The 12,272-nt window shown below is 34.8% G+C and overlaps 1 protein-coding gene across 1 annotated transcript in view; it reads right to left on the bottom strand.

Moving 5' to 3' along the window:
• Nucleotides 1–4,032: 4,032 nt before the first annotated feature.
• Nucleotides 4,033–12,272, bottom strand: part of LOC131956200 (beta-1,3-galactosyl-O-glycosyl-glycoprotein beta-1,6-N-acetylglucosaminyltransferase-like) — a 13,610-nt gene continuing 5,370 nt past the window's right edge. Inside the window, 6 exon segments of the mRNA XM_059320617.1 lie at nucleotides 4,033–4,223; nucleotides 4,701–4,845; nucleotides 4,847–4,869; nucleotides 5,691–5,830; nucleotides 6,577–6,656; nucleotides 7,204–7,868. Coding sequence (XP_059176600.1) covers nucleotides 4,033–4,223; nucleotides 4,701–4,845; nucleotides 4,847–4,869; nucleotides 5,691–5,830; nucleotides 6,577–6,656; nucleotides 7,204–7,868 — 1,244 coding nt within the window.

The following is a 12,272-nucleotide window of genomic DNA, read 5'->3' as shown; positions in this document are numbered from 1 at the left end:
ACGATTAAAAACTTGGATTCTGAAAAACAACGAATTAAATAGAGAAAATTCTATCGGACGCTGGGAGCGTCGTTACGGTCTTAAAGATGGAGAAAATGTGAATGTCACAATGCTAACCAAACGTTTATAATAGGTTGAGATCATGAAAACATCATGACTTGATTATAAGCAAAAACGATCTAATGGAACGGAGTGGCCTAGAGGTAGAGAGCTAGACTGCTAATCCGTAAGTCTTGAGTTGGAATCCGGGTTCAAGTCAGGAGACCACCCTGTTCTCATGGGTACCTAACTCACGTTAGGGAAACTTACAACGTTTTTTCTGAACGATATATACATAACATCAAAAAACGTACATACACAAGGTTTATTACAATTTTATAAACACCATTTAATGTGTATCCTCTACACCAGGGGTCTCCAAACTTTTCAGTCCGAGGGCCGCATTAACTATCGATTATCAGTTCGGGGGCCAGAGTTTATTCCATGCATCTCTTTGGGGTGGCGGTTTACCCCGTGCCCCACTCCACCCACCCCCCCAAAGAAATTTAATATATATAGAAATATATACACATTTAAAATACCCCCCCAGGAGTAAAAGACTGAAAGAAACACTGTCATGGGCGACAACACTCGAGGTCCAAGTGTGTTCTCCTTGGGCAAACACAAATTCTACCAGCAATTTTCTTTGAACTTGTCTCAAAGGAAGTCGTTTGCTTGCAATTAAATGACCTCCATCTGCAGTTCATCTGGGCAACTGGTTACATTTGCTTCAAATGGGTTTTGAAACAGACTTTCTTCTGCCTTAGAATCCTAGTCAGAAAACGCTACTGAAACTGCAGCTGGAGGTCTTTGATGATCTCGCATGCAAATGATGTGGGGAACTCGGCTATTGATTCAGCCATGAAGACCTTGCACAGCTGAAAATGCGTCAAGGTGTTGCCCTGTACTTGTTCCAAAAATAGATGTCTAGCGACTCATCCATTGCAATTTAAAAATTGCGAAACTTGTTTGCAGTTTTCACTATTTGAATCACAATGTTTCCATTTTATGTCGCGGGGGGGGGGGGGGGGGGGGGGGGGTTCTCCAGGGGGTTTATGTTGCGGGGGTTTTTTATCCAGGGGTTTTATATCGCGGGGGGATTTTGTCCAGGGGGTTCATGTCGCGGGGGGGTTTATGTCCAGGAGGTTTATGTCGGGGGTTTTTTGTACAGGGGGTTTTTGTCCAGGTTATTTTTGACCGGACACCCTGCTCTACACAGAAATATAAAATTTCAATTTCCCCATTCATAAATGTATCGCTTTATTTTTGTTTTTACAATTTCTAAAAAATCGCTATTAAGCTATGCTATTCATTATGAAAGTATTACGATCTTAGAAAGAAACTAATACTTTTATTTAAAAAAAACCCCGCTGAAGAAACCAGCGTTATGTTCTAATTCATATAGTTATCAACGACGTTTTTGTTTTTAAAGTATTGATTGAACTGTATCGATTTATTATAACAGCATCTGGAGTGAAGAGGATGAATGATCAGATACATTCATTGGCCTGTGTGATATAATCTCAGTGTGTTCTTTTATGAGTTACACACACTATGAGTAAGACTGAGTGTGTTGACAGCTCAGCTAAAAATAGTTTGCGCGTGAGTTAATATGATGTGTTGTTTCTTTTTATAAGTTTTTCTGTCAGCGGATTACGGGATCGATTTTTTTGTTATGCTCTCTTCGGTTAGGGATCTACAGATACGGGTCAATAACATAGTATTTAGGAACGGCGTGGTCGAGTAGTAGAGCTCACCAGTGGCGTAGCCAGGATCGTCTTAAGGGGAAAATTTTTTTACCCGGGGAAAAAAACTTTCGATTTCCACCCCCGTCCTCAAACTTTCGATTTGCACCCTCCACCCCCTGAAACTTTCGATTTGCACCCCCCCCCCCTCAAGCTTTCGATTTGCACCCCCCCCCCCCCCCGTCATACTTTCGATTTGCACCCTCCACCCCCTGAAACTTTCGATTTCCACCCCCCTCAAGCTTTCGATTTGCACCCCCCCCCCCGTCATACTTTCGATTTGCACCCCCCCATCAAACTTTATATATATATATATATATATATATATATATATATATATATATATATATATATATATATATATATATATATATATATATATATACCGAGGGGTCTATGGGGGGGGGGGGGGGGGTTTGACCCCCCTAACCCCCCCTGCCTACGCCACTGGAGCTCACATCTGCTAGCCCGGGGTAAATGTTCACGCCCCCCCCCCCGCTCTCGTTTATTTATAGTTAATTTCTTTTGAAGAAAAGCGTCCCTCCCCTTAAAATTTGAAAATGTCGGAAGCGCTTATTACTAGTCGCTGTTTCTATTTTGGTGTAAAACATCTATATATAAAATTCACTTTATTGTGACCATGCGAGACACCAAGACGTAAGCTAAACAGACTATATCACTACCACCCCCACCCCCGCCAGTAACATGAGCTGTTTACAATCATAGTGACGGCTGATAGGGGGCAGATAATTTTGTTTTTAAACGATTTGAAACTAAGGGGAGATAATAACATGTTCTGCTTGCTCTTTTCATTGTCGACTATAAACTATCGTCACAGACGGCTGCTTTCACGGAGACGGGTTGGGGGGGGGGAGGGGGGGGAGAGGGGTGGAAAGTGAGGGTGAGGATACTCGTCCTTCACTAGTTACTGATAGTGTTTTAAAGCAAAATATATTCAGTCGCAGCATTGGTAGTGTCGAATTCACAAATTATGAATTACTGAAAAATAGGAATTTAACTAAATAGCGGCTATAGCTACGACGCGGGTCAGCTCGTGTTATGTATAAAACAGTTCAATAAGACCTTCATTCTATTTAGCAGAATATTTTTCTTTACTTTGATTCCGTATATTCAGCAAATGAGTTTTTTTCCCCCAACCCATTTGACGCCACAAGGGTTTGTGCACAGGAGGCATAGCCAGTAGCGTAGCGAGGGGGGGGAGGACATCCCGGGCGCCGACCTTAGGGGGCGCCAAAATGGGGGTGGAAAAATAAATTGAAAAGTTGAGGGGAATGCAAATCGAAAGTTTGAGGGGGGGGGGGTTGCAAATCGAAATCTTGAGGAGGGGAAATGCAAATCGAAAGTTTGAGGGGGGGGGGGTGCAAATCGAAATCTTGAGGAGGGGCGGTGCAAATCGAAATCTTGAGAGGGGGGGTGCAAATCGAAAAAGTTTGTCCCCGGGCGCCGGAAAGGGTCGCTACGCCTCTGTGCATAGCTAGGATTGGCGCCCAGGGGTGCCGCCCCACTCGACCTCTCCTAACAACGCCTTCGCGTGAAAATGATAGACTGGTGACATCATGATGGTAGATTTTGATGTCAGTGTAAATGTTATAATTGGTGTTACCTATAATAACGGAACAGTTTGCCAGTTATATGGTAGGAATTTTTTTTCTGGACACCTGGTGTTGTGGGTCATATATAAGTCAGGTAAGAATAGCCTAGAAGACAGGAGTAGTGCGTATGTAATATAAGATTAAACCTGTTGTGTTTATATTTTGTTACCCAAAAAATCGAATGTGTGTATACAAGCGGTGTGAACGACCGTGATGTGCATTTTTTTTGAGTCAGACAGAATGTTGTATGTCAGGTAGACTTGTGGAAAAATGAATAAAACAGTGGAGAACAATTGAATGCACAAAGTCTGTCGGAGAATTTCCATAAAATTGTTGAGAAAATTAATTTTAATTAAAAACGAAATTTTAAGATGAATTTTATTATGCACAGAACCAATTCAAACAAGCTTGGCATTATTGCATGATAGGCTTAAAAAAAAAGAAAAAGAAAAAAAAAAAAGAAAAAGAAATAAAATATTTCTTAAGGTTAGCCTTGATCTGTAGACATTTCAAGTTAACAAAATTTTGACATAAAAAAATATGAAAAGTCTAACTTTTGCAGATTTGTAAGTCTTAAATCTCATTCAGTTGATAATCTTTACATTATTCGCACTGATTACTTGTCTTATTTTTTTCTATTCTACTTTGTTTTTAACAAACCCAACACTCTCATAATAAGACACGTTGAACGTCTTGACACCAAGAAACTCATCCCTTGTGTCGTTCATTAACTTTTCTTCCAAACAACCTACTGCCAGGAGATCTTCACTTAGGTAGAACTTGTTGGCGAAAAGATGTGGGACGGTATATAATAATGGGAGGTCACCTGGAAATTAAAATTACAATTCAGCTTTTGTGAGTTTGGGAACTTATTGACATCATATATATATATATATATATATATATATATATATATTTATATATATATATATATATATACATATATATATATTAAATATATATATATATATATATATATATATATATATATATATATATATATATACACACATATATATATAATACTGGGAATGTATGAAATTCCGACATTACTTTAACGACCCCATTGTATAGTGCAACGATATTCTACGATATGCATACATACAAAATGGAAATAAAACATTTAATAAAGCAAATACTGTAAATTAATAGACAAATTATTTGGAAACATAATTTTAAACTTACATTTTTTTTAAAGCACTAGATTACACAGACATATTTGACAAAAACTAAGTCATTGTTAGTAGTAATATAAAAGTATGGTGAACTACCATTTTAAGGCATTAAACAGTAAACAAAATACCTGTTGTGAGTATACAGATGCTCTGGCAAATTTCCCTGCACAGGGCCACATTGAGGCGCATTTCTTTTGACGTGTCTGTCTCATTTTTCCAGGTAAGTAGACACTCGCTTCCCCAGTTCTTGAACCTGGACAAAAACGGCTTGGTTTTCATGGTTTGTTTCTGGCTCACCTAAAATAAAACAACAACAAAAAAACGACTCATTTATGTATCACTTAATAAACAGTATCTATCTATATATATAATTCTCTTCATAGGGAACATACGAGACACCACGCAGCTTAGCCATCACCCTCATCACCACCTGTCAGGTGAGCTGTGGTTCATCCCGAATGTTTAAAAAAGTAGAGCTGGATCGGTTCGAATAAGTGACGGCTATTAGGGGCATATAATTTAGTTTTCAAACGATTCTAAACTAAGGAGAGATAATAAGTTCTGCTTGATATTTTCATTGTCGTCTGTAAACGGCTGCTTTCACTGGGCAGGGTGGGGTGGGAGAGGCAGGGGGGTGGGGTGGGGGTGGGGTAGTGTCGAATTCACAAATTATGAATTGTTGATAAGTAGAAAATAAAACTAGATAGCGGCGTATGCTACGTCGCGGGTCAGTTCGTATGCCATATTCGACTTCATATTTTAACGTGTTTAATATCATCGTTTTATCAAAAGTTGATGCACCTTATAGAAGAAAAAAACAATTGTATTTTATATCACGTAAGTTACAGTTAATAATGAAAAAACACAAAATGTATAAAATAACTGTCTTGTATAGCTTTATGTGTTTGGTACATATGTGAAGAGTGGGAGGGGTGAGTTCTAGCTAGTCCTACCTCGACCCATTTTCATCCCTGAATAATACAGCAATCAATATAGTTTAATATTTAATTAATTTTAATTCTAACCATCATAACATGTGTATTAGTTTGTCGGTTATGTAATTAGAAAAAAAAATAAGATTAATATCTAATTAAATAATTTTTTATTCCCGTGGTTACCTATAAATGTACCAGATATTCCAAGTTGAGGGTTGTGGTTTAATGTGGCGAAGAATGTTTCATCTGGGTAGTCTTGGTCTTTAACCCACGTTAGGAGATCAATGGACGTTTTATTGTGTAGAAGATAGTCTACAAAGTCTCTGTGCATTTAATATACACATATATAAATAAATATATGTAGTTATGTATATATATATATATATATATATATATATATATAATATATATATATATATATATATATATATATTATATATATATATATATAATATATATATATATATATTATATATATATATATATATATATATATATATATATATTTATATATTTATATATTTATATATATATATATATATATATATATATATATATATATATATATATATATATATAATATATATATCTATATATATATATATATATATATATATATATATATATAAACATATAGCCTACTAATACATATGTATATTTAAATATTTATATGTGTATCTCTCTCTCTCTCTCTCTCTCTCTCTCTCTCTCTCTCTCTATAAATATATATATATATATATATATATATATATATATATATATATATATATATATATACGTATATAGGGTTCTGCATTTATTTTGTATTTATGTATGCATGTATGTGATGATTATAAACTGTTTACAACATCACTTAAAATATGTCAGACGTTTGATAATTACAGACACCATATTGTTAATTGGAAAACTTAAGAGAGAAATTGTATACACATTAACACAAAAATAGCCTCTGTATACATATTCTATTAAGTATACATCGACAATCTACTACATGTGCAGTGCTGTATGCTATATCGAACCCATTAGCTCGTTGTTCCATAACTATTTTTAAATTTTATTTCATCAATACCGGTTGACTGTTATATGAGAAGCTCCTTTAACAGGTCGAAAATCTCTAGGTGGGGTTGTTGGCCATCTTTCAGGGTTTCGACCTGCAAAAGTGTAATTAAATCAATTAAAATTTAATTTAAAAAACCATAATTAGTAACTGTTATGTAAGCATCGTAATGCATACCGTATACATTACTTACCATAAATTAACATCTCAGACTCCGATTGATAAAGAAAAATTCTTACAAATTATTATCTTAAAAATAATTTATTTTGTATGTCCATAACATTATATTTAATTTAGTATTATTCAGAGCGTAGAAATTTTTTTTTATAATGGCTTTCTTTGCCCTTAAATTTTATTTCATTTTCTTAAATTTTTTTACATTTAATGTTGTGAATATACAATGTAATTAACCAAGCCAGTGGCGTAGGCAGGGGGGGTTAGGGATGGGGGGTCATAACCCCCCATAGACCCCTCGGTTTATATATAAAAAGTATGAGGGGGGTGCAAATCGAAAGTTTGAGGTGGGGTGCAAATCGAAAGTTTGTCCCCGGGTAAAAATTGACCCCCCCCCCCCCCATTGAACGTCACTGAACCCAGCACACAATAGTTTGTTGCAGTATGTATAAAAAACTAATATCACCTTTTAACTGTACTTTCCACATCATTTGCACCATTGTACGCTTTTAAAATTTTCACCAGCTGAGCGTTTGTCTTCAACGGAAACTCTTGTCCAGTGAGGTTGATAAAGTACTTCCATTTTGTATATCTCCACAGCTGTTTCATGCACAGCAGTTCCGGTTCCAGAACACTGAATTCTCCCCACTGGACGTCCACTCTCTGAGTCGATACAAACACATTAGTAAAACATTCCGCTATTCCGGAAATAGCTAGGAAAAAATCTTGGTCCGATTTAGCATCGATGTGAATACAGTAGTAGTTCTGTGGTCTGTAAATTGCGCGGAGTAATCTCTCAACCATTTCCACGTCTTTGTAAACTACCAAAGAAAACGCAATCGGGAATTCTTCTTCTTCTCGCGTCATTGGGCATGTGACGTAACCACGCGCGTTTTTAAAGACGTCACAGTTTTCTGTTAAATTCAAATAATAACCGTTGGACTTCAAGCTACGTTTGGTCACATTAGCCTTGTGTACACCTTCGTCTACGTCATCTTTGTTGCCAGAAAATATTGCCTTGCAGTTTGCTTCTTCAACTCTGAACATTTCAGCCAAGTTTTCAATAGATTTAGCGCATCCTTTAAAAAATTCTCTTTGATTCGATAACGATTCATCGCTCTCTGCTCCACCTGTTTGTTGAATTAAATTAAATCCATTCCTAATACTATTCAAATTATAACCATTTCTTTTTAGTTTTCCAGAAAGTGTTAAAAGAACGACATCTTTTTGAGTTATGATAACTATAGCAATAATGATGAAAATCAAAAGGAAGCGGTTGCGTGTTAAGCCTACACGACTAGCTTTGATTCTCAGGTACAGCATCACGCTTATCGTTCAAGCTGGAATATATGGGGAAAAATCAGTATATATATATATATATATATATATATATATATATATATATATATATATATATATATATATATATATATGTGTGTGTGTGTGTGTATGTATATTACCTTAATTGACGCTACTGCCTGCAATCGCAGAATAAAAGAAAATACAAAGAAAGTATGATAACAATCAATGAGCCTTTTTTTTTAAATTAAAAATTATAAATCGTTTTAATATGACAATATGATTAAATTTAAATACTTTTCAATGTTTACAAAATTGTGAAATAAATAGTTGTATTTATCTATTAACGTTCTTGTTTAACTCAAGTTAAGTTTTTATTTCTTCGGAAACAACTTATCCTTAGCGTAATTTTCTAATTATTTACATTTTGAGGCGTAATTTAGAAATGATTTCAGGTATAAAAATTTTAATAAAATAAAATTAAAAAAAAAAACTTACTTTAAATAAACTCGCTATTCACTCCAAATCTACACTCTATTTGAGTTTCTATGCTTTGATACACGCTAACGATCATTCAACCTACCACGCAGTATTTAAACGGTTGGGTAGTTATATCTTAGTGGTATTGATTACACGATTCAGCGTCTGTAGTGTATGTATATCAAGCTACACACATTTTCCTTTGTTGTTTAATCTGTTTGTGTTGAGAGTATTTGACTTGTGCTGTCTACTTTATAATTTAACATCAATATGTTTACCGTTTTTACTATTACAACATGCAGGGCCGGCGCTACCTAGGTCGCCTAGGGCGCTGTCCGTAGGGGGGGGGGGGGCGCCAAACTGGGTTGGAAAAACAAATTGAAAGTTTGACGGGGGGGGGGTGCAAATCGAAAGTTTGAGACGGGGTGCAAATCGAAAGTTTGTCCCGGGGGCACGAAAAAAATTGCGGGGGGGGGGGGGCGCTTTTAATAATTTTTGCCTAGGGCGCTAAATAACCTGGCACCGACACTGACAACATGATACACGATAACACCGCTTGTGTCAAATGCGTTCAGCGTTTAGCTGTTTTTTTTTTTTTTTTGACAGCGAGATAAAGAACATTGTCCTTTCATTTAGAACACAGTCATTAAAAAAAAATCTGGGAGTAAACCTCATATGTGTTTTCTTTATTTGTTGGTAGGCCGCAGATCAAAATGTATTGCTAATATATCCAGTTACAAACCTGGAGGCGGGGTCTTCTTGAAGAACTGAAGACCAATGTTTCTTCCAGACTTTTTTTCTCGGGGGGGGGGGGGAGAGGGGGGGGGACTTTGGAAATTTCCGGTGGGGGGCGGTCTACATTTTTCGGGGGGGGGGGGAAGGACACTAGTAAAAGTGTATGTTTACTATATAAAATCCATCTCGTTCGGGGGCGGGGGGGGGGTAGACTTTGGGTGGGGGGAGGGGGTGCGAGAGATGCCTGGAAGAAGCTCTGCTGAAGACATCAGGGATGTCTTGGTAGGATGCTAAATCAACAGCCGGGGACAGGACGAAATGGTAGGATATAGTTGCAGCCCTATGCTAAACAAGGAGTAAAGATGATTATAAGTCAATATGTCAGTTTTAGTTAGAGGACTTTTAGTTCGATTCGTTGATTAATCCCCGAAGACGGTATGGTAGGAAGGGAGAGTGTATGATTGCTAACTCCAAACGCCCCGCGTTCGAAACCTCGTTAAATGGGGGAAAGCATTCTCACTAGGTGACTTAGCTTCTTAATAACACAATTGCTGGGTAGTTTATGGAAGCACATCCAGAAATAAAAAATAAAAAAATGTATAGGAGGAAATGCATTCTAATATTACAATTAAGAACACAAAGAAATTTGGTCCTTACTATCACAATTATGTTTGTTCGCAATTTATATATACTTTATATATTTATTTATATATACTACAATTATATATATACATATATATATTATATATATATATATATATATATATATATATATATATATATATATATATATATATATATATATATAAATATGTATAATTATTTATTTATATATATATATACTATATATATATATATATATATATATATATAATATATATATATATATATATAAATATATATATATATATATATATATATATATATATAATATATATATATATATATATATATATATATATATAAAGTTAATCTTCTCACACTGTGAATTACTTTTTCCTAACTATAAAAATAAATTGATTATCTTTTCGAATACCTTGCATCAAACGAAAGATTTGTGTTCAGAGCGATCAGATTTATCTTTTATGAGTCTAATGTTTTTAGTGATCAGCTACAGCTTTGGCTTGGTGAACTAAACGTGATGTGTAGATCGATCACATAGGCTTACACATTGACCACTGGTACACACACGTTTTTCAGTGCTTCTTCTATTTTTGATTCCGGGGGAGGGGTGGGAGCACTAAAACTTTACAGGGGTGCGGACTAAAATTACCGTGTGCGGGACGGGGGGGGGGATATTAGTAAAAATTATATATTTTCATTATACATTATATATATATATATATATATATATATATATATATATATATATATATATATATATATATATATATATATATGCATTTAATTTATTTTTATATGCTCGGTTTTACACAATGAATGCTTTTGAGACTCGATGAAGATTTTAAGGGACGCTGCTCATTTAGTACTCACGTATTAATGTATGAGTTATTTATCTTTGATATTTAAAATCTTTTTATTATTTTTTTTTATTGTTTTTGCTCTTATGCATCTAGGTGCTTTTACATTGGAAATAAAATAAAAACATACGGTTGAAATATTAATTCGTCCAATGGTAACCAGGCAGTTCTCTTCACGCTTTAATACTTCTATGGCTAGTACGGCTAAAATTATTCACATACAAATTAGACGACTTTACTAAATAGCTATGTGCCATAACGACGACATGGTGAAAAATTAACAGCCTTCGGCTATGCAGCCTCAAGTTTTTTTACACAAAGGAACTGCAAATGGATTTCACAATTAGTATAATTTTAAATATGAGCTGTTGTAATGGGGTGGCGTGGTCTAGAGGTAGAGCGCTAGACTGCTAGCCCGAAAGTCTCGCGTTTGAATAAGATACTTATGGGTTCGAATTCTCGTTGGCGAAAGTAAAGGCGGTATGTCTTACTGCTGACCACGCTATCCCTTCATATGCCAACATTAAAAGGAACTTTAGTTTACTTTATTTACTTGTGTGCATACTTTTATAATGCAAAATAACCTAACAATTTTCAAAGATACTAGGTAAGCTGTATCACAGCGAACGTGTTCTTAGATTATTATTTTTAACTTTCATTCTTAAAGTGTAGATACTTTAAAGGAATATTTTAAAAACATGCCACACATGTTCAGTTCCAATAAAAAATAAAAACACGACAAAATATGTTTCAACGCCTTTCTAGCTTCTTTGTAAAATTTGAAAATGTTAAGGTGTTGTAAAAAGTTGATATTTTAAAACAAATTGAACCCGCGAATACAAATTGCAAATTGCGAACAAAATGCCGAATCTAATTCTTTGCAACATTTGGACCTTTTTTGAAAAACAATACATCATCAAGAAAATAGGGATTAACAAGTATTTAGAATAAACATCAGAAAATAGGGATTAAAAAGTACTTAAGAATAAACATTAGAAAATATTGATTAAAAAGTATTTACAATAAACTTCAGAAAATGGGATTAACAAGTCATTAGAATAAACTGATCAATTTCGTAAGTGCAGTTTATTAGATGAACCAGCGAAATATATGAACTAAATTAATTGAGAAAAAAACAGTAATTACAACAGCACAATCAAAACATTGATTACATAAATTATATGAAATGTACACAGATGTTTCAAACTATACAATTAAAAATAAACTGAGAGTGATCTCCCTTAAATTTTCTCGAATATTCTTTTATTACACTACGGGGTATGGCACCTCGGGATATAGAGTTGATACAGAACTACACATTTGATATAATACTTATATATGAAATTTAATCAACCTAGCTGTAACTATACTCAAGTTATCGTATTCACAGACACACATACACACACACATACACACAGACATACGGACAAGATTGCAAAATTATATTTTTCCGACTCAGGGAGGTGTAAAACGTCGAGATTTGCAAACATCTCGATTTTTTTAAATGCACGATTATAATACGTTCTCTATACTTCGTAA

The sequence above is a fragment of the Physella acuta genome, unplaced genomic scaffold (genome assembly GCF_028476545.2).
Source record: "Physella acuta isolate Inbredline_101_S28 unplaced genomic scaffold, ASM2847654v3 ptg001133l, whole genome shotgun sequence".
NCBI classification, from domain to species: domain Eukaryota; kingdom Metazoa; phylum Mollusca; class Gastropoda; family Physidae; genus Physella; species Physella acuta.
Note: the sequence above shows the minus strand (reverse complement) of the source record. Positions and strands in the feature narration are given on the sequence as shown.